The sequence below is a fragment of the Coenobita brevimanus genome, chromosome 13 (genome assembly GCF_032717465.1).
Source record: "Coenobita brevimanus isolate Jiangsu-jjx chromosome 13, ASM3271746v2, whole genome shotgun sequence".
Lineage (NCBI taxonomy): Eukaryota > Metazoa > Arthropoda > Malacostraca > Decapoda > Coenobitidae > Coenobita > Coenobita brevimanus.
In genome coordinates, this window is record NC_136966.1 from 43474451 (window position 1) to 43498715 (window position 24265).

The 24265-nt window shown below is 41.2% G+C and overlaps 1 protein-coding gene across 1 annotated transcript in view; it reads right to left on the bottom strand.

The window, feature by feature from the left end:
* LOC145415629 (transient receptor potential cation channel subfamily M member 8-like) overlaps positions 1–18052 on the bottom strand; it is a 318353-nt gene extending 300301 nt beyond the window's left edge. Inside the window, exons 1-5 of the mRNA XM_080284850.1 lie at positions 17970–18052; positions 16107–16229; positions 14288–14411; positions 10154–10408; positions 8467–8577 (exon numbers count right to left, since the gene is read on the bottom strand). Coding sequence (XP_080140976.1) covers positions 8467–8577; positions 10154–10408; positions 14288–14411; positions 16107–16229; positions 17970–18052 — 696 coding nt within the window. The remainder of the gene's footprint in view (positions 1–8466; positions 8578–10153; positions 10409–14287; positions 14412–16106; positions 16230–17969) is intronic.
* Between the last annotated feature and the right edge of the window lie 6213 nt (positions 18053–24265).

The following is a 24265-nucleotide window of genomic DNA, read 5'->3' on the forward strand; positions in this document are numbered from 1 at the left end:
ATTCGTCTCTTCCTCTGATCTTCCCTCATTCTTTGTTCTTGCCTCCTCCCTCTTCTCTTTTAGTAATCAAAGTTCCTCTTGAGTTAGGCATCGTTTTATCCATACGTTTTTGAAGTCCTCTTTTTCTGTAAGTTTGTTTGCATTTTTTAGTATTACCTCCACAGTGTTTACGCTCTGGAAGGTTACATTTAGGGGCCTTGATTTATTTCTCTCATATTTCCCTAGCCTTTTGTGTTCTTCTATGTCTTTACTACAGCTTTCCTCTGACACTTCCATCAATATGTTCGTTACATTTGCCATCTCCTCTTTGTCTCTCGAAATCTTGTTTTTTATTTCTTCCTCTTCTATACCAGTGATTAATATAGATCTGTTGATGTCTGCTGAATCTTTGACCAATTTTGAATTGTTTTGGATTATTTTCTTCACTTCCTTTTTAACCCCTAACAGGCAGGCGCCGTTATGTAACGTCCGTGCGTGAGGAGGCGGGTGACATTACTTAACGTCCTGCCATTTTCGGTCCTAATTTATTGGTGAAATTGGATGATGAGGCATCCTTGTCACCTACTGTATTGTCCTTCCCTCTACTCTCCTGAGCCTTGAAACAAGTAAAATAGAATATATATATATATATATATATATAAGTTGTAGTGTTCTATTTGTTCAAGTAAAACAGTATATACGTATGTAACTTATATTGTTATAAGTGTTCTAGTAAAATAGAAAACACATAAAAAAAGATATTGAAGACAATGAATAGTGTAAAGAAAGCATAAATGATGAATATAGTGTTCAGTGGTGAAGAAAAAGCAAATGAGTGAATAGTTTGCTAGCCTCACCCCAGGTGCGCCTGGTAATAAGCTGCCTGCCCGCTCTCCTCCCTCACTCCTCCCCTCCTCCTCCTCCCACAGCCAGCAGAGACGTATTACCATGCATGTAACACCTCTTACCTTCGTTTTTCATCCATTTTCATCGATTTATGCATGTTTAGGTTTTCCACTCCCAAATTATAGAGGTCTAGAAAGATATCCCACTTCCTCTGTATTTCTCGTTTCTCTGAATTTTCTCCAATCCGCATTTTCAAAAAAGTTTCTCAATCCTGTAAAATTTGCTTTCCCAGAGTTGTATCTTCCCTGTCCATGAAGTTGTCTCTTGGCCTGATGATCCCTATTAACATCTGGAACTCAATGACCACATGATCACTTTTTCTTAAAGGAGAGAGATATTTCAATGATTCTATTACATCGGGTTCTTTGGTAAACAGTAAATCTAACCTTGCTGGTGTGTCCTCACCTTGAAACCGTGTCTCTTCTTTGACCCATTGCGTCATCACATTATTCATTATTATATATATATATATATATTTTTTTTTTTTTTATGCGAGGAAGAAGGAACCAAAGGCCATGAGCCCGCAGTAACAGTTCCCTCCAAGAGAAAAACAAAATACAATAGAGAGCCAAATTCAAGATCCGATCATTTTGAGATGCCTGGACACACTGCGTTTGAAAGACTGGAGATCATAGGCAGGAGGAAATACAGACAGAGGGAGACAGTTCCAGAGCTGACCTGTTGCATGAATGAAAGACTGGGAGTAACGGTTAACTCTTGCATTAGAGAGTTGGACAGAAAAGGGATGAGAGTTTGCTGCCAGACGGGTGCTACGCGCCCGTCGTAGAGGTGGAGGAATGCAAGCAGACAGTTCAGAGGAGCAGTGACCATTAAAGTAGCGATAGAAAAGAGATAAAGATGCAACAGTGCGGCGAAGAGACAGAGGTTGAAGGGAGTCAGTAAGAGGAGGAGAGTTAATGAGACGAAAAGCCTTTGACTCCACCCTATTGAGAAGAGCTGTATGTGGGGAGCCTCCCCACACATGAGAGTTGTACTCCACACAGGGGCGGATAAAACCCCTGTATAGAGTCAACAATTGTGCAGGGGTAAAGAAAGAGTGGAGTCGGCTTAGCACACCCAATCTCTTGGAAGCAGATTTTACAAGAGATGTAATATGATCTTTCCAAGATAAGTCCCGAGTAAATGAAACCCCAAGCATGTTCAAGGATGATGCAGGATTAATCTGAATATTATTAAACATTAGTGGGTATACCTGTGGAAGATTTTGTCGGGTTGATAGGTGTAAGAACTGAGTCTTAGAAGCATTAAAGACAACCATATTATTTTTACCCCAGTCAGAGATATGAGCCAAGTCAGACATTAGGTGTACCATAGCCTCATCCCTTGTTTCTTGAAGTAACTGTTGAGATGGGCGTTGTGGGAACCGAATGGAAAGGTGAAGGGTGGAGTCATCAGCGTATGAGTGGATAGGGTTAGATGTACAGCTTAGAAGATCATTGATGAATAAAAGGAAGAGAGTTGGTGATAGGACAGAGCCCTGAGGAACACCACTGTTGATAGATCTAGGAGAAGAACGATGGCTGTCTACGACAGCAGCTATAGAACGACCAGAAAGGAAGCTAGCGATGAAGGTACAGATAGAAGGATAGAAACCGTAGGAGGGCAGTTTGGAAATTAAAGATTTGTGCCAGACTCGATCGAAAGCCTTTGAGATGTCAAGTGCAATGGCAAAGCTTTCGCCAAAGTCCCGAAAGGAGGATGACCAGGAGTCTGAAAGGTAGGTGAGAAGATCGCCAGTGAAGCGTCCCTGACGGAACCCATACTGACGATCGGTAAGAAGGTTGTGATAGGAAAGATGCCTTAAAATTTTTTTTATTAAGAATTGACTCGAAAACTTTTGAAATACAGGACGTTAAAGCAATTGGACGATAGTTGGAGGGTTGGGAGTGGTCACCCTTCTTTGGGACTGGCTAAATGAGAGCAAACTTCCAGCAAGAAGGAAAGGTACAAGTTGACAGACAAAGGTGAAATAGTTTGCCTAGGCAGGGTGTAAGCACAGAAGCACAGTTTTTGAGAACAACAGGAGGGACCCCATCAGGCCCATATGCCTTGTTAGTACTGAGGCCAGTAATGGCAGAAAATACATCAACTGAAGAAATTTTAATGTCAGCCATAACATAGTGTGTATTTACCTATTTGTATTTACCTATTTGTAGTATACAGGAATTGAGCAATGCTCGTGTTGTCCTGTCTCCATATCCACATTTATCAAGTCTACCTTTACACACATGAATGTTTTTCTCATGCACCACCTCTTTGTCTAAGTCGTTCCAAATATTTAAGTATTTACCTAATATACCTAATTGTGACATACACGGAATGTACTATGCTCACGGGTTTCCGTCGCTGTTTCTCAATAAGTCGAATTTAGCTTTAAACTCGTTTAAGTTTTTAGACTGGACAATCTCTTTGTCCAGGTTATTCCATAAGTCTATACTTCTGTAAGGAAAGCTATATTTCTTGATATCCTTCAAGCAGCTTGACTTTTTCAATTTCATTCCGTGTCCTCTTGGTGCTCTCTTATCCCATACAAACAGATCTTCTTTGTCAATTTTATCTACTCCCACCATGGTACTGAACACCGCAATCATGTTTCCCCACTTTCTCCTTTCCTCTAACGAAGGCAAATCCAGTTTTTCCAGCCTCTCTCTGTATGACAGGTCTGTCAGACTGGGGACCATCTTGGTTGCTGTTCTTTGTATTCTCTCAATCTTGTTTATATCTTTCTTTTTGTGTGGGGACCACACTACCGCTGCATATTCTAACCTGGGGCGGATCATGGCCACTATCAATTTTTTCATCATTTCCCCATCCATATAATGAAATGCTACTCTTATGTTAGTCAAGAGTTTATAAGTCTCTCCAACTATCTTGTTAATGTGCTTTTCTGGTGACAAACTATCTTGGACCAGCACTCCCAAATCTTTCTCTTCTCTCGTTTTTGTGATTAATTCATTACCCAAAAAATAATTCAGTGATGGTCTCCTGGTACTTTTACCCATTTCCAATATTTTACATTTCTTTACATTAAATTTCATTTCCCATGTGTGTGTGTGTGTGTGTGTGTGTGTGTGTGTGTGTGTGTGTGTGTGTGTGTGTGTGTGTGTGTGTGTGTGTGTGTGTGTGTGTGTGTGTGTGTGTGTGTGTGTGTGTGTGTGTGTGTGTGACATAATTTATAAACTATAAAGGCTTCAACATGCTTGCAAGCAGCCGTGGCTCAGTGAGTTAGAGCACTCCACTCTGATCGATGGGTAGGAGGATCGAATCCATCCAAGGGTCATTGGTAGACATCAGGAAGGGCATTCGGTCATAAAATGCGACATGCTCCAGTCCAAAGTCCTCCACCCAGGGGCAACGCCTTAGCCCTTCGGGGATACCTGGCGTAAAACCAAATTATTATTTTTTTTTTTTATCAGACCTTGGTTACCTAATGGTGGCTTCTCATGCTGCTTAATCTCTGATAGCCACCCTAGCCAGTCCCTTATCCCTATGCTCACACTCTACGACTGTGACCCAGATCTTTTTGGTCTGCCTCTTGCAACCCTAACCTCAATATTTACATTTCTCACCTTCCTCACCCAACTTTCATCCTCCATCCTTTCAACATATCCAAACCATCACAATCTAACCCACATTATCTATCTATCTTGAGTTAGACGTCATAATCACGTAAAGGGAGGCTGCTTATCTTTGAGTTAATTGTTTTATGGGCAGAGGCACTACACCTCCACCAACCCACTTGTTGATAGGGAACACATATGGGTTAGTCATAGGATTATCATCCAGCACTGTAAATGGTTTCCTGGCTTACAGAAAACTATTATGTTTGTTACTCAATATAAGGTCAACTGAAAAGTAATGAAGAGCGATAAAAGGCGACAGGAAAGATGAGAGCAATAGGAAGAGAAGAGGGCAGACACAGAAGAAGAATGATAAAGGTGAGGGAAGAAGGAAGCAGCACTACATCAAGTGAATGGATGATGGTTACCACCCCTCTTTAACACAATCACAAATACATTCAAGTCCCATCCTTCATCTCAACTCTTCAATTGCAATTCTAGCCCTCCTAGGCCTCACATTCTAGGGTGTATTACACATCTATCAAATCATTGTTATTACCGTATGTCTGAGTATGAATATCCTCCATCTTTACTGCCAAGGTCTCACTACCATACAGCATTACTAACAAATGCCACATAGCCTACAGGGATCCCTTAGAACGGAGATAGAGCCATCTCAATGTTAGAAGAGGCAACAGCTCCCTGAACTTCCTCCAAACACCCCTTACCCTAGCCACAATGCTAGCTCTAGCCCCACCTCCAGCACATAACATGCCCCTCAAATAATATAACTCTTCCACACACTCAAGAGATTCTCCAGCATGATCAATCCTTTCATGCCTGACAAACTCTACAAGCCCTCCCTCAAACACCACACACATGAAATCAGCATTATTTTGCAGACTGCCTCTAATCCCACCACATCTCTTATGCACCCACTTATCACAACAATAAACAAGATGGAGTTATTTCCCACATCTTTGTGGCAAATTGCACATGGTCACTCTCCATCTGCTTTGACAGTACTGCCACCAGCCCTCGATATCATCACATTGGTTTTATCCACATTTACTCTCAAAGCCTTGTGATCCATTCTGTTTCTCAATATTCCTTCCCCCTCTCTTTAGATCTTTTCAGTCAATATCGTCATCAGCATACAATATCTCCCATGGATGATCATTTCGGCTGTCACATGAGAGAGCTTCAAGCACCATGACAAACAATAAGGGGACCAAGATTGACCTCTGATGCACACTAACATTCACAGAATACTCATCTCCCAAATCCTCATTCACTCTTACCTGAGTGTCAGCACCCATACACACAGTCATAACCACTCTAACCAATCACTCCTTGATCCCAAGCTTTTTCACTGCCCTCTGCACTACCTCCCTAGGTACTCCGTCAATGGCCTTCTCCAAATCTACGAAAACAAAGTACAACTCCTTTCTTTTCTTATGCATATTTTCCTGAAGCTGTTGAACAATGAATATGGCATAAGTGGTCCCTCTGCCTGGCATAAACTGAAACTGCATCTCATCAGTATTCACTTTTCCTTGTCATTCCTTCTAGGACTGTCTCCATTACCTTCATTTTCTGGTCCAAAGTTCTGCCTTTTGTCTCTATAATTTCCTCTTTCAAGCACATCACCCATCCCCTTATACAGATTTACATTCACACTCTTTAGCCAGTAATCTGCAACAAGTCATTCATATATAATTGAATTTATCAAATCGGTAACTAAACCCACTCCTATATCTCTTAAGGCCTTCACCATTTCTGCAGTCAACCAAGACACACCTGCCATCTTCCAGACTGCATTATGCTTATTGCCTTCTCACAGGAGCAGCAACATCAAACACCAAGGGACACACACTGGATATGCTGACTCCAGACCTTCCCTGTTCCAGTCAAACACTTCATTCAGCATCCAGTTATAATGCTCTCTCCAGGCATCATTAATATCCTCAGTGTCCACCACTACTTTCCTTCATCATTCTTCACACTGTTCTAATATGATATCCCTGCTTTCTCCTCTCCATCGGATTTGCCACCTTAAATACCATATTCTTCCTTTCCACACTATTTTGGTTATCCAAAGAAAGTCTCTGACATCCAGATTTTGCCCTGTATACCTCTTTTCTAACTCTAAGCCTGGCAGCCAAGTTTTCCTGTTACCACCTCTTTCCCATTCCCAGAAAATACTTTTTTTCTCCATAACTGTAGCTTCTACACCCTCATTCCACCATCATGTTACCTTATGCCTTGGAGGGCCCCTTGTCCATCCATACACTGAATGCTTCTGTCAACAGCTCCCTGTTCAGCCATTTCTCTACTCATCTTACTAAAGAAGACAACCCTTACTGCTTGGTTTTTCAATTTCCATATTTTCCTCCTGGGAGCATAGGTCCTCTTTTTCACCACCCACTCCTACAGCACCATGTCACATATCCGTAATTTGTGTTGCTGCACACATGCTCTTCTCTCCTTATAACTTTAACATCCTTCACCAACCTCCTATAAGCCCTCCTGACCAAGAAATAGTCAGTCCGGCTATTATTACACGCAGACTTACATGTAATCAGCCTACTTTCTGTTTTCCTAAAATATGTGTTGCACACAATCATGATCATTGCCTCCCCAAATTCGAGTGTCCTTTCCCTTTCTGCATTCCTTACACCATATGATGGGGGATCCCCAGATTGTTAACAAAAAGCTTATATACAAAACTTACAGCAAATCCACTTTAGTTCTCTTCAAAGTACTCCCTCTGAGATGCTATACACTTGTTGCAGTGCTTTTCTCATTCCCGCGATCACTTCCTGTAGTCGTCTTTTGACACCTTGTCCGGACTCCTGCATTTTTTCCTGGCTTTTTTTCAAGTTATCAAATCTTCTGCCTTTCAGTTCTAACTTCATTTTAGGGAACAACAAGTCATTGGGAGCGAGAGCTGGTAGGTACAAGGGGTGTGAAGCAACAATGTTGTTTTTGGCCAAAAATTACTGAACTGAAAATGTAGTGTGATGGGTCATTGTCATGATGCATGAACCACTTCTAGGTGAGCCACTTCTCTGGACATTTGCGCCCGATGCTTTTCCATTGGTGCCTCAGCACTGCAATGTAAAGTTGCTGCTAGTTTACAGTCTGTCTGTAGGTAACAAATTCTTTATGGACAACTCCCTCTGTCAAAAAAGATCAACATTGTCTTGATGTTGGACTTGATCAGACATGCTTTTTTCAGTCTTGGAGATGCTGGTATCTTCCACTGTCTGGACTGCTGCTTGGTTGTGGAGTGATACCCATAAACTCAGGTCTCATCACCTGCAATGACATATGAATGAAATTCTGGGTCATTTCTCAACTGTTCTTTCATGTCCTAACACATGGTCACATGATTTGCTTTCTGATCCTCCATTAGAAGACGAGAGAACTCCAAGAAATGCCAGTGGTCTCCATTAGTTCTTCATCAGTGTGACAAAATGATCTTCCAAGATTTCCTGTTGAATTTTCTCCATGTTTTCATCTGTTCGAGAGGTCAGAGGATAGCCAGGATGTGGAGAGTCTTGGACTGACATGCTGCTTTTTTTAAAATCCACATACCATTCACAGACTTGAGCTTTTTTTCATAGCCTGCTCCCTGAAAGCTTGCTGAAACAGTGTCACTGCCTCAGCTGCAGCTTTCCCGTGAAAAAAAAAAAAAAAAAAAAAAATTAATCCACACTCTTCGCTCATCCTAGTCTACCATATTGGCTTGACAATGAAAATCACAAAAGCCACTTGCAAGAACAACCAAGAATTGCCAGAAATATGGACTTGATCCTCTCAGTGCAATGCCATACGGCAGAATGACCCACCAGACTCCACACAAGTGGTGCTCACCAGTGCAATGGCTAACTATTTCTTTTTCCCATGCTATTCATTTGTTCCAGGAATTTTGGGGCCCCCTCTTGAATACACATCCCCTGTGCATCCCTTCATATCCCCGAGCTGCTTCACCCACATGATCATTTAAATCTCCACCAAAAACTACAATCTCATCATCCCCAATACCACCAACCACATGTATCAGTCCATCCCAGAATCTAGCTTTTTCTTCGTCATCCAAGCCAACCTGCGGAGACAAACCAATATAACTGAAAATATGAATTTACCAAATAATATTTTCACTGCTATAAACCTTTCATTTACTCTCACTACATTCATGACACAAACCACTCATTCCTTTTCAACCATCACATCCAAACAACTTTATCTGTCTACAGTACACTTCCCTGCCAAAATTGACCCTCCCCAGACTCTGGCTTCCTGTAGGCAACAGACATCCACTCACCTCCTACTCTGAGTCTCTACCACTTATCCTGCTCTACCTGTCAAACTACCCAGATATACCACAATGCCACTCTGAACCGCTTAGGTGATTTGATTTCTAAAGGGTTGCTTCTAATGATATTGCTTTTCATTTTTGTCATGGGTAAAAAAAAAAAAAAAAAAAAAAAAAAAAAGATGTACCACAGGAACTTATCCCTACTTTTGATTGCTTAGGTCTACTGCTTGGTCATCTACCCTCTTCATAACTCCTAGATCATATCAATCACTTTTCAACCTCCATTCTCTCCACATGTAAAAAATAACTCACTCTAAATCCACACATATCTCTACTGCATTTAATTCCCAGGCAACCTCACATCTGTTCATTCACAATGCTGCCATTTCCAGCTCTGTCAATCAGGGATGCACAACACATCCATCTACCCACCACCTTCTTTGTATTCTTCAACTTATAGATGCTATCTTCCTTTTCTGTCAGTTTCAGTACCTTAAATATTACACTTCTCACAGAGCCAGTGTGCCTGGTCCATTCTCACCAAGATGAAGGGAAATCCCCCAGTATGTCAAAATAAGCAACAGTACCATTTACTTCACTTATCTGCCCCCCACTAACAAAGAAGCTGACTTCAGCTCCTCCCACACTGAGGATATACCCAGATGATGACATCACCGACACACTCCAAAGACATATCCACCAAGTCTGTCCTAACATGTTTAGCCATCTCTCCTTGTTTACTTCAAACTGATCACATCCCACAGCCTACTTCTACATCTATTTCTCAGAGGTATAACAATCAGTCTACTACCTAATGACTAATTCTTGAGTTCATTCACATGAGCCATAATAAAAATGTTCCCATGTCTAATACAACTCCTTGTGGATGTGATAGAAAGCATTAGGAGAAACACATCGAGGTGGTTTGGCCATGTGGAGAGGATGACAAGTGAGAGACTGATGAGGAAAGTGTATGTGAGTGAAGTGGAGGAGGGGAGAGGGAGGGGGGAGGCCAAGGATGAGATGGAGGGATGGAATGGAGAGGTATATGAGAGAGGGGTGTGTGAGCTGGGAGCAGGGCAGTGAGCTGGGAGCCGGGCAGTGAAATGGCGGGGGAAAGGGAGACATGGAGGTGATTTGTTTGTAGCCACCCTTACAGGATTAAGGCATCTGGCAATAAAAAGACAGAGACAGATAGTCAGTATAAGCAGCCTTCCCTCATGTACTGCTCTGTTCTATCCTTACTCTCATCCTCTGCCTTGCTCTCTTCATTCACCAGCTCCCCTTTTACACACTGTCTTCATTAAATTTTCACTCTCTGTGTACTGTAACTGTCAGACACAAAATGAAAAGATTAACTCACCTCTTTGTTCTGATCATCATTATTATCATTAGTGTTGTTACTTGTGCTTTTAGCATTGCTGTGGCCATCCTGCATGGAAGATGGCCTAGCAGGGGTGCGTGTAATGATGGGGAGGCGTAGAGGGGACAGGAAATTGGTGCGAAGCTGCCTGATGTTGAGGGCTCCCAGGATAGAGCTCCTTCGCCTAGTCCCCCGCCTATCATCATCCTCATCTTCCTCTTCCTCCTCTATCAAAGTCTTAATGCTCATATTTCCCTGTGAATCAAAGAATATGATGTCACACTTTACAGGACAGCAACACCAAAGAATGAAAACCCTGAAGGATGATTCACAGGAAACCAGTATAAAATATTTTAGTTCAAGAATGTGTCTGTAACTACCCTGTAAAAAAAAAAAAAAAATTCTTGAGAACAATTGCATATCCCGTAAAGCTATTTCCTAATTTCTGGACATAATATCTAGAAATGGGCATAAGAAAGGATTTATCTAACAAGAAATCTAAAGGAAGAGAATGACCAACAACAGCATACTGAAAAAACTGAATGGAGGAATATAACATATGAAGACAGAATGATTACAAAAACATCAGAGTGCAATGTACAATAGCATGATGAAAAGCTAAAGCAAAGATAGGAATGCTTGACATTAGGATGAACGAACTGAACAAGAAGGAAATACAGTTTTTACCAAGATGGCATGGAGTAAATATAAAAACACAATATACCAAGAGAGAGACATTTTTCTTACCATCAGTATGTATAGTTCCTGGCTTATCTAGACAAGAACCTGATGGATTGAAGAAATCAGACCAATTTTGTGTTCTTGGAGATCTTTTATTGAATTCATGTTAATGAGCTGTTTGTGAGTAAGGGGGAGTTGTATTACATGAATATGGACACTGTGAAATTAAGGATAGTGCTGTAATACAATGAGGGGAGAGTGAATAATATGAGAGTTGTTATTTGTACTGAGTGTGAAGTAGAGATGGAAGATGGCAACAATATAGTTTGGCAAGGTAAACATACTGTACCTCTAAGAAGGGAAATCTCTGTGGAATGAATATGTGAAGAGGTTCATGACTGATACTGTTTAACCCCTACACCGCGGGCTTGTTTACCAATGACTTGCATGTGCCGCGGGGTTATTTGGGCTCCGACAGACTCTCAAAAAATATTTGCCAAAAATCAGTTATTAGTCCTAGAATAATAAAATTACATATGCTTATGGCACATACCTTCAGCTTTCTCCTGGAATGATTGTTGAGCCTTCGTCGGTTACCATAGGACTTGTGGAGACCTCTGAAGTAGGGTAATGAAGTCTCCACTTTACACTTCCCGACAACCCGTAATATGATTACCACAGCCAGATACAAACACTATAAACACTATTCTACAATTTTCAAGTAGTTTGGGATCCATACTCAAAAAAAAAAACACTGTGAAAGCAATGGAAATTACGAGCGCGTCTGATCGTCGCACTGGCACTAGTTCGCTCTTGGTAGTCTGTCATTTATTATTCATAAAACCCCTCACACTTTATATTTCTATTACTATATAACACTTATATATATCTACAGTCTTTATCCATAAGTTTCCTTCAGTAGTATTAGTTTATTGTCACTGTAGGGATTCAATTTCTTTCAGTAAAATACGTAGCATTCACTTTCTCATCCTGTATACTGGCATTGAGAGTGAATGTCACTTTCATCTTCACTCTCATAACTCATAGCATTCAGACATGCTAGAGTGAAACTTTCACTTTCATTACTCCTAGGGTATATACTCGTATTCTTATAATACTACTCATTTACATTTCTATTTACGTTCTCTATTTTATTTACGTTATTTACATTTCTATTTTATTTACACTGTGTTGTGCACTGTCACTTGAAATAACTTATAAAACTATTTTCCATTGTTCACGTATATTTACATTCATTACTTTCACTTGCTGTTTACACATTATTTACACATTATTTACAATTCCACTTGCACTGTTTTACTCAATAGAAAGATCGTAGTCACTCTTTTATCAATTGTCAGCCCTTTACCTCTTTCCACACGAGGTTTAGTAGGGGGTAAAGGTCACAGAGCCATTTGCATGGAGGTGAAAAAAGGCCTTGAAGTCAGCAAGATGAAACATACGTCCTCTCACTTCGGAAGATGAGAGTACACTGATAACGCGGGGCCAGCCAGCCTAGAGGCCTTTTTAGGGGTTATTCAGAGTTACCAATATTACTTCTTGAAACAGCTAAGTCTAGCACTGATATGATTGGCAGGAAATCTAGACAATACATTATAAATTTGGTAGTTCCAGGTGAATGTAAATATCACTTAGGCTTCTCCCTTCCCTCCTTACATGTATATTTATTACGAAAATAGATTAGAGGCCTACTTAGGAGATATATAATCAGAGCTACCAATGTTAAATCTTGAAACAGCTTTGTGTAGCACTGATATGATTGGCAGGAAATCTAGACAATACATTATAAATTAGGTAGTTCCAGGTGAATGTAAATATCACTTAGGCTTCTTCCTTCCCTCCTTACATGTATATTTATTACGAAAATAGATTATACGGCATATTTCAAGGGGAAAAAAACAGCGAAAATTAGCGAACGAGTGCACGTGAGGTGTTGTCAGGTGATAATTAGCCAATTCCAGGTGTATGGCACTCTCACTTACCTGATTTCTTTCTTGTATATATTATTTGGTATAAGAATACGACACAGGGCTTATTTCAATGGATGAAATCAGTGAAAAATTCCAGGGAAGATTTACTTAGCGTAGCATGGCCGGGCAGGCGAGAGGATAGGGTAATGGAGGGGGGGTAGGGAGGGGAGTCAAGAACAGGGAGAAATGGCTAAATTGTCAACAATGGATGGGAGTACAGATGAGATTAGGAGTGCTGACTAGTGTTGGACATTGTCAGTACTGATAGATGATACAAGCCCCCACTTGGAAGCCCGGGTGAATTCAAAATAACACAGAATCACAAAAGCGACGCCCCGCGGTATGATCCCTTGCTCCCAAGCGTCACGAAAGTGACGCCCCGCGGTTAAGGGGTTAAGTGAAGATTCTGGATGGTTGTATTAGCCATGCGTTTCTGTACAATCATGTTTGTGAAATGTCGTGCTGAGTAAGTACTGATAGACTGAAGTTTTCAAAGCATACGGAGGAATGCAGAAAAGTTGTTTGTGAAAACTGGATGGATGAGGTGAGGGGATTTTTCCCTTACTATGAGGTCCTGCATAACAGTCGTAAATGTGTACCTCTTAGATGTCATGGTTAGAAGCAAAGGATTTAAGCACAAAATGATGGGTTGATGGTTCTCTTTTGAAATGTATCAACTTGCACTCCTTTTGCTGATTAATGGTCCCTTATAAAGGCCATTAAATAAAATGCTAATGCATCTGATGTTACAGACAGTGTGATTACTTTACTGTATATATAATTTTATACAAATCGGGATAAATAATGATTAATCGTAATGCAGGGAAATTAATATTCCACTCCTTGAAATTCACAAACTGGCAGCTATTGACATTAATTTTTCCAGCAAGAAAATGAATAGCAGTTCAATACAGTTTTACAAAAATTGAAACTGGCTTTAGTTTTTAATTAAAACGAATTCAAGTTCATGAAGTAATAAATCATTAAGATTTAGGTAACTATGATTACATTAGTCACTGGTATGTTAACTCTGAAGAGATCAGAGGAAAACCCATGAATGTACACAAACACATGGAAATTTCATCAGAGTAAACACTGTAGGATGGTATCTTTGCTCTACTACACTGCTCATTGGAAACACCATTCGGGTAGTCAGCTCACCATCATCTTGGGATGACACCTCATGCAACCATTCCTCAGTCGAGAGCCAAGTCATTCTGTATGTATTGGTCAATAAGGTGGGGTGTTTGGTCAAGACCTGGAGTGGTCACAGCCAACTGCTCAATAATTACTATTGGGTATTTTGGGAATGAAGAGATTAATTGCAAGTTACTAAAATCATAATAAAAGGTGCCTCTCTTAGGCTGGAAAATAACAACAGGTGGTTGTAGGAATAAAACATGAAAAATGTTAAGGGTTAACTGAATATGATAGTGACAGAAAGAGCTTAGGACATACTTACAGCAGAGGATGGAGGTTGTGTAACAGTCGGGGGATGCATGAGGACAGAGGGTGGCAGATGGAGTTCAGGCTGCATGCCACAGAAGCAGTCTCCCTCCACTTTTGCATTAGGATTCATCACGTACCTGCAGAAGAAGCAACAGCACCGAAAACATGGCTGATATTCATGCAATAATATAGCTCCTAATCTAGGAAAATTGACATCAACTGCTACAAAAAATTGCTCACAAAAGGCTGTTCACTGTTGATATTCAACCTCTTACCTCCACTAAATCTGACATGGTTGGAAAAATCCAAGGCAACCATTGGTGTGACTAGTACCCACACTTCTCTGCCCTTTCTAGGATGAACCACTAACGATTTATAACATGGCAGCACCTCTGTTTTGCCATTCAGAAAGGCTACATTTCATTAGCTCCAATACTCTGTTAAATTATTCATATATCAATCTATTTCCCAATTCCCCATCCCAAAGTTAGCTATCGCAACAAAAGGCTTTTCCTGAGGTATGACGGTGGCAAGAATGAAATACAAAGATGCTGTGTGAAAGGGTCAAGAGATGACTCAACCCAGAAAAAAAAAAAAAAAAAAAAAAAAAAAAATTAGATACTCCCAGCAGGTAATATTTTTAGAAGTATCATCGTGGACATTTCTGGGCATATTTTGCACTTCACTAAAGTACTGTACTCTGTTATGCATTTAAATGACTATGCTATGCACTTTGTTGCCATGAGTCACATATGATTTTCTTTAGTTTTCCCTTCTTTCAGTTATAATTGCAGTACAGTACTGAATAAAACTGTCTGGCATTTGGGGCTGTTCAGCCAGACTGCCTAGGGAACAACTACTATTGTCTGGCATTAACAAAAATAACCATCATCCACTCACTTGATATAGTGCTGCCTACTTCTTCCTTCACCTTTATCATCCTTTTTCTGTCTGCCCTCCTCTCTTCCAATTTCTCCCATCTTTACTGTCACTTTTTATTATTATTCTTTCCTCTGCAGGTGGCTTTATATTGAGTGACAATCCTAATGGTTTCATGAAGGCCAGGAAACAATTTACAGTGCTGGGTGGTAATCATATACCCAACCCAAACGTGTTCCCTATGTGTCAACAAGTGGGTTGGCAGAGGGTTAGTGCCCCTTCCCGTAAAAGAACTAACTCAAAGACATATGGCCACCCCTTATGGGATTATGGCATCTGGCAATTGACAGAGACAGAATATAAAAAGATGTCTTTAGACTGATGAGGTTAACCTCAGCTGGCATTGCTGGGTATTTCATTAAAGCTAACATCAGAATATTTTGCTCATTTGAGAGAAATCCTAGCATCTGAAGACTTCAAATACTGTACAGTAGGCCCTCCACATTCAGGGGGGTTAGAGGACACAGACCCCGCGAATGTGAAATGTCCACAAATGTTTGGTGCACCCTCCCGTTGGCCTCCACAGCCCCAAATCACCCCCTGCAAGCAAGTGCGCACATACTGTACCTAATAAACTGTATCTGGAACCTGAAAGCAACATAAAATATCACAAACAGCTGATGACTTGCCCACATGTGAGTGTGGGCAAGTCATCAGCTACATATATACCCCAGCTTCTTGCAATCATACCGTTAAATTCAGTCTTCACTCCACCGAGGGGCAATCTGTGAATCTTCGAAGCCCGCAAAAGATGATTCTGCGAATGTGGAAGGCCTACTGTACTACCTTCCCTTATCTTTGCCACTGGTGCACTTGGATACACCAGATTATTTTATCCACCCTAACAAAAATTCAAGCGGTCACAGAGTTAAGAATGGGATGATTTGAATCACCTGACACACTCCTTCCTCCTGAAGTGGGACTTCACGAAAGTTAAATTAAGGTCTTTGCTTCTGCGGTCCATCACGCATTGCTCCCTGGTGGCTCGTGTCCGTCGCTTCAATCCTATCTTCTTCCTGCAGAGTATTAAAAAAAAAAAAAAAAAAAAAAAAAAAAAAAAAAAAAAAGTGGAGGTTTCTCAGTAAGTGGTCATAAAAAGATCAGAATCATAATTAAAACCCTCCCTCACCCCAAACACACACACACACCATACCTCCTTTTCTATCTTCCCCTTTTTTTTTTTTTTTTTATATATATATATATATATATATATACCGGTGCTGGAAAGGGATACCTCATGGAAGCATGGATATGACCAGGCAGTGGAGATGCCTGGTTATACAAACATCCCTCAACTTCCTCCCTATTCCCAAAAAGGAGTTTGATGGATTGAAGGACAACTTTGGCCTGCAGTTCACCAGCTTAAAGGTCAGATGAGCCTGAGACTGCTGCTATGACTGTTTCTTGTACATAATTTTATTCTTTAATATTTTCTCATTCCTTATCTTCAAGTTTCAGTTCCTTATATTCACAACCCTGTTTTCTTATCTCCTTTGTCCTTCCATAACCACTTATCTCTTACTAACTTTCAACAACATTTACTTTTCGATCCTCTTTCTCTCTTTTTACACCCTTTTAACCTGCACTTTTTATCTATGTCTGCTCTTTTAATCTTTGTCCTTTATAATTTTTTGTCCCTTTTCTTAATCACTGTACACTCCTTTTTTTTTGTCCTCCTGTATCTCATTTTATCTCCTTTTATATCTTTATCATCTTTTTAACCCCTTCTATACTGCAATAATTTTTGTTGGCACCTGTGTACTGCATAGAAAAACGTACATGGCACACCAAAGAAATTGAGTATGGTAGCTTCAGGAGTACCACAGTGCTCAATAGATGTGCCTCAGGTGAGTCGGCATGTGGTATTGTGCCTATATGATACTCTCATGCTGGCATCGGCACAAACGATGTGGAAGAATAAAATGACGCCATAATACGATGTGGAAAAGAAGGGGTTAATCTTGTTGTCCCATTTTCATCTATCCTTTTGCCTCTCTAACTGCCCTTCTTTTTCTTCAATCCCTTTTCAGACGCAGATGCAAAAGGTTGGCTTATTTTCATCTAAGGAAATGGGACAATCCTGCACCTTGAACATAAAGTCATGGTTGCTTGAAATTCAATGAGCTTTAGCTATGAGGTAGTATTAAGTCTCCTTGGTTACTTGTAAAATTTATCCTCCATTCTGACTAGACTTGGCCATCAACTGAGCTGAAAAGGGTTACAGATCTTTGTCAGATGAAAACAAACTGCATATTGTACTGATGAACTTGTTTTCTCTTCCTATCTCCTTTCCTAATCTTCCTATATCCATTTTTATCTGCATATTTTTTTTCTGTTCCTTCCTCCTCTCTTTTTTTTCTCTCTAGTACTTTCTTATATACCACCTTTGCTTTTTATCTACTTTTCTTACCTTCATATCCCCTACCTTACCTTCATAGCTCCCTTCTTACTGGTATATGACTCTTCTGATCTTTTCTTATCTTTCTAACCCCTTTTCATATTGTATCTCTAATTTTATATCCTCTACCTCCTTTCGTTTCATCTTTCGCAGTTTCTTAAGTATCTTCCTACCCACTTCATCTACTGATCTTTCTTTTAATCTTCCTATCCTTTTTCTTATCCTATCTCCTTATTTATCTTCCTGTCTCCATTTATATCTGGCTACATCCTTTACAATCTTCTTCTCTCCTTCATTTATCATGCTATCCCCTTTTTTATATTTTTATCCCACTTCCTACCTTCCACATCCAACTGACCTTTGTAGTGTCCACCGCAGATCATTCATGGCGTAGTTTGTGAGATCATCAACCTTGTACGAGGTAAAGGGGTCAATGGACATGTTCTGAAAGGAGCCCTCGGTGGAGAAAGACTGTGCACTGCTTATACGGCCCCTTCCTAGAGACCTGCAAGAAAAGTGTTTGTGTTATTGTTACTGTTGAGAAATCCCCGCCTGTCTGAAAAAGCAGACCCATCAACTGCAAATAAGCAGTCGCCCATGCAGGACCGTCCCACACAGTGAATCACTGTTCCTTGTAGCAGACAGCACCTCTGTACAATGAGATGCAAGAAGAGTGTGGAGGTTTGGTTCCTAGATGGACACAGCATTTGCATCTCTCCATCACATTAACAGGGACACCACAGTAGGCTCCACATCACCCTGTTATCTGGTTAGCATCCCGCACTGTAACTAGTTCCCTGGGTTACGAGGAACCATTTGCCCTATCACTGAGTGGTGAATCACCTAAAGCAGCACTACATCAAGTAAGCAGTTGACAGATCCCCTCACCTACCACCAGAGAGTTTGTATAAATTAATTAATAAATCAATCAATCCCTCTAATAAATAAATGAATGAATAAAGAAAAAAGGAAATACTGTACATGAAGCTTATAAATTAGGACAGTCCATCAGTATTTATGATGATGCTATGGATGTCTCATACAATATGACTATCAAACTAAGGGTAAGACCAAATCCTGGTTTATGGCTAATTGACAAATGTTAAAGATGTTAACTTTTGTGTATCAATCACAGAATGCAGGGATACCATGGATTTATTAGCACTCCATTTCTCTTACCACACAACACAGCCTGAAGATGCTCTGCAGTACTTATGCAACTTTCTCTCTCTCTCTCTCTCTCTCTCTCTCACACACACATACATGAAAAGATAGGGCACATATACCACATCCAGCAGAGTTCAATGAGAGACTTTCAGAGTGCTGAGTCATTCTGAATTTGGTCCTACACCAGTCTTTTGCTGGTTACAGTACTATGCTTGTGCTAGCTGTAGATTATATGTATTCCAGTGTTGAGCTATGAGATATAGTAATGGCATGCTGTTGAAATGACTAAAATATTACTTAGAAAAATCATAACCCATAGGAATGATCTTTATTTTCATAATTTTAGAATTTATGATTATAGACTCGATACTGAAGTGGCAGGCCTTCACAACTATGCTTTGCATAAATTATATTTGTTTGTTTGGACATTGTAGCTGATCTCTTATATACATTAAGGCCTGCCAATTAATCATTAACATCAGCTATTGTACTGACAGTCCTTGTATTATCTGCAGTTTAATATTTTGCAAATTAAAGCATTTAACATATCACCAAGAGACTCATGCATGCACATTAAAGAGACAGTATTGAATAGGAGAACACCCCATGCCTGTTTACCAAAGAACAGTGCTTGTTCCGTCATCCCTGTGTTTTAATGACTGAAAATGAACTATACTGAATTGAAAGGATTAAATGCAATAACTCAAATTCAGAGGCTGTCAAATTAATTCACAGGCTGCTTATTAGCCTTCTTTATTATCAATATCATACCTAAGATTAAAATCTCTCTCTCTCTCGCTATACCAGTATACTCGTATATATATACTGTACAGTCGACCCTCGATTCTATGGACAACGAATCAACGGATTTCGGACGCAACGGACAATATCTGCTGGCGGAGAATCACTCTGGACACTGGTCATTTGTCCATTATTTGAAAGTTTGTCCGGTAGGCCAGTAGGTGGCAGTGTGAGACGATAGATGTTTCCCTCCAAGCCATACATACAGTATTTTTCTTCACAGGTACAAAAATAAATGATACTGTAGTTGAATATAAAAAAATTACTGTAACACAGTGCTGTACTGTACTGCACAGTACACCACGAAGCAAGTCGTAATATAATGGGTCCATAAAAAACAGGGTACTGTGAGGTAAACTAGTCTGCAATAGCATCGCTGCACCTCATCTTTGATACCATCATATTTCTTTTGCTATTTTTTGAGTTTCAGGCTATTTTTCTCTTCATTTACAAGCAGTGGACTTTTTCAAGCAACGGACACTCGTCCTCCCCCTATTACTCCGTTGAATCGAGGGTCGATACACACATATATACATATATATATATATATAATATATAAATATATATATATATATATATATATATATATATATATACTGTATATATATATGTTCATTTTCTTTCTATCAGTTGACTGACAAAGGGAATTAATGGCTTGCACTGGTTAGCCAGAAATGGATTTAATCATCCCTGAGCTAGGCAACAATGGCCATAAAGCCCCGCTAGGTTACAGGAGCACTCTACCACTCCCAGCAATGGTGACCTGTGAGAGGCTCGAACTCGCAACCTAGCGATTACGAGTTGGGCGCTCTACCTCTGAGCCACCGTTCCCCCCAGTTGGCCAGAAAAAAAAAAAAAAAAAATGCTTTCTTACTTTTTTGCTATTGTAACTTTGCCACTACCACTTGTATTTAAGAAGAAATTACATTACCCGGTTAAGTTTTGCAAAAACTTGCCACCTCAATGTTAAAATAGGAAAACTGAAGAAACAAAATGTATGTACAAGTATATTTTAATACTGAGTTTGCAACAATTAACGTGCAAGAGGATTTTAACGTGTAATATTGAAGTTGTATCAAGTCCCCAGAACCAATCAGAATCATATAATGTATATTCCTTCAATTTTTGGAAGGGATGGTAAAATAAATAATATGTGCCAGTGAAGATCAAGTAAGCCTCTGAACGAGACAGTGATGCCAGAAGCTTAACTTTTTATGTCCGCTGATATACAGTAATCACTCCAATATCCGGATCAATAGAGCCATCGGTAGGTTCGGATATTGGTTTTGTCCGGATATTGGGCCCCAGCTTATGGACTTGTACTTACGGACCCTAACACAGAGAAACACCTATACAACTCCCTCCGGACATGCATAGCACCTATTTAACACCCAAATCACACCAATAAGGCACATAAATGACTGAAATAAATGCAATAGACACATAAAATGTGGGTTTAGAAGTATGTTCATACATTAATAAACATTCTGGTACTTATGGACTCTAACCGAACCTAACCTAACCGAACCTAACCGAACTCTGAAAAACACATTCCTACTGCACATGCATGAGGTAAGTTTAGTATGGAAAGAAGTACAGTATGACACTTTCTGGTAAGTATAGTATGGGAAAAAATACAATATGAAACATTCTGGTAAATATAGTATGGAAAATAGTACAACATGAAACATTTTGGCTACTTACAGCAAGTCCCTGGCCACCTCGATGAATAACCGCCTCCTCTCGGACTCTGACAGTAAGAACGATTTCCTGAAGCACTTGCACTACACTCTTCCTGAAGTCTTGCACTGAACTTAGTCACTAACACACAGAAGTCCGTTCTTTTCACAGTGTTCACTTTAGTCCAAATAATGTTCCATTAAATTTAAGTGTTGCACATTAACTTTTCCCAAGTTTTTAAAATTTTCCAAAGCCAAAACAAAGAAGGTTAGTTACGTTAAATTTCTTTTCTACTTAGTCTTTTCTCCCAACTTGAAAACCTTAACACAACACACCGTTTTTTTCACTGCACAACACTCAAAATTCCCGTGTGGTCTAGTGGAGAAGTTCTTGCTGTTTATTCACTGTCAGAGCCCGAGAGTATCACTGGCAGGCGTCCAAGGGGTGCATCAGTGGGTAGAGGTGATGGCGTACCCGACTACAGAAGACTCTGAAGACAGCCGCAAACTCACGTCGAGCGGTGACTCCACTGTAGCTGATGTGCTGGGCTGTGGCTCGGAGCATGAGGGCCTGTCTTGGGGAAGCAACGGAGTGGAACCAGGGCTTGGCACAGCGGGGGTCACGGGCCTGAAAAACTGTCAATCGTTGACTGACGCAAGGACCGATGATTCTGGCGATTGATGATGCGCTGCCGGAAAGCACGCACTTCCTCCACGAGTCCCAAGGGCCCCATCTCCCTGTCGCAGTCCGGGTGTTCCAGGTAGTCTAGGACGAACTCTAGATGTTCCCGGAGTGCGCTCAGCTTGGGGATGGCTGGAGTAGTGTCCTGCTGGGCGGAGTCTGCATCATCATCGCCTTCTCCGTCGGAATCTTCAAGTTCGGGACTGACACCAGCAACCGAAGACGCGATCTCGATATCAGACAACGTCTGATACCCAGGATCGCCCTCGTCGTCGTCAACCACTCACGAACATCGTCCCACATCAACATCGTCGCGTGCGTACGTAGCCGTGCATGGAAGTCATCCACGTCAAACCCTAGGAAATCGTACTCCACATCTGTTCCGAGAAGCAGACGAGACCAACCATTTTCAAGAGTTTTCACAGGGACTTCCTTCCATGCACTAGCCCAGTTGTACAGCGCAGACTTGATGTTGTAGCGGCGAAAGGTTTTCCAAAGTCCGCTTGCCTCGAGTGTCACGTCCTTCCCTGCGCTCGTCCTCGTCCTCGAGAACCACCATCACCTCGTCCAGGAACTTCCGACGGTACAGGCGCTTTGTTGCCACGATCACTCCTTGGTCCATTGGTTGAATGAGAGCAGTCGTATTAGGTGGCAGAAACATGCACCTAATACGGCCATTCTCAGCAACCAAGTCCTTGTCGCACGGGTGGGCAGGTGCATTGTCGAGGAGAAGGAGAGCCTTTACCTGGTCGCGAGGAATTCCCAGTGTCTTCGTCTGGTAATGTATGACCTCCTTGACGAAGTGATGGTGAAACCAGTCTTTGAAAATCACAGCTGTGAACCATGCTTTCAAAGAATGGTACCATACGACAGGAAGGACATCCATCACCCCACGAAGGCACCGAGGCTGCTTTGCACGGCCAACAATAACGGGCTTAAGCCGGTGCATGCCGTTAGCATTGGCACAACACAAAGCAGATATCCGTTCCTTAGAAAGCTTGCGGCCAGGTACACGCTTCTCCGTCTCATCGGCGAGAGTGTTCGTTGGCACCCGAGCGATAGAATAGGCCAGTTTCGTCAGCGTTATAGACTTGACCGAGAGTGAGGCCCTCCTGTCGATCAAGCCTTTCACCTTGTGCCGAAACTCGTCCACTCCATCCTCGTTAGCGTCCAATGCTTCGCCATGTGCTTTACGGTTAGTAAGGCCATGTCGCAACTTGAACGCGAAGAGCCAACCCTCGGATGCCTTGAAGTCTAGGGCGTCGTGAAGCCTTGCAAACTTCTCAGCAGCAGCCTTCAGCTCCGTTCCACGTACCATCACACCAGCTGCACGTTGCTGTCGATACCAAATCAACGTGGAGCGGTCGATCTCTGCATACTTGGGAGTAAACATAACCTTCCTCTCCACGTTGCGTTTGCTTCTCGACGAGAAGTCAGCCGTGTACTGCATGAGCTTGTCTCGGGAACGCTTGATATCAAACAAAGTCGACCGGGCCAGGTTGAACTCGCGGAGAATGCGAGAGGAAGACCAACCCGCATCAACCTTCTCCAATATCTCCCGTTTCTTCTCCAGAGTCAACACCACTCTCTTCCTTTTCTCAGGAGGCGGGGCCATCATCACACACACTAAGAGTAGGGCAGAGAGCAGCAGGAGGCCTTGCAGCAAGTACGGCACCACCACAAAAGCGAGCACGTGGGCAGCCATGACGAAGAGCGTAGGTCTTGTCGCGGTGAGAGACAGGCGGGAAGTGGGGAGGATGCAGCGGCGCTCTATCGGACGTCGGAGGAATGACGAACCAAAACAATGCTCTCACGCGGCAAAAACAATGCTCTCACGCGGCGCGCGCGGCAAGTTCAAATTACGGACGGCAAAAAATCGATTTTTTTTCCAATTTTTTTGGATTTTCGGACCATTTTGGGAATGTTTGATCCCAGGACGATAAGGTTCGGTTAGTGGGGATGTTCAGTTATTGGGCGTCCGGATATTAGAGGGATTACTGTACTGTAATTAGTTTTATTCTGACTACCGGATGATTTTACCATTTAGAACACTCTCATACTGAAGGGGATTAATGATGGCTGTATCATCATCCAGTTCAGTCTCCTCTGTGTTGAACAAAATCGTCTGAATAAAGAATAAAAGTTTTTACATCCTCGGAGTGAAGTTGATTAATCAAGCTCATCTAGCAACACATGCTCATGGCTAACTGGCATTTTTTTTTTTCCCCCTCATTGTATAAATCCAGGTATATCATACGAATCCAACAAATGATGGACTTCAAAACCTTGGTTAATCGCCACAATGGTCTAGTAAATGAAAAGTAA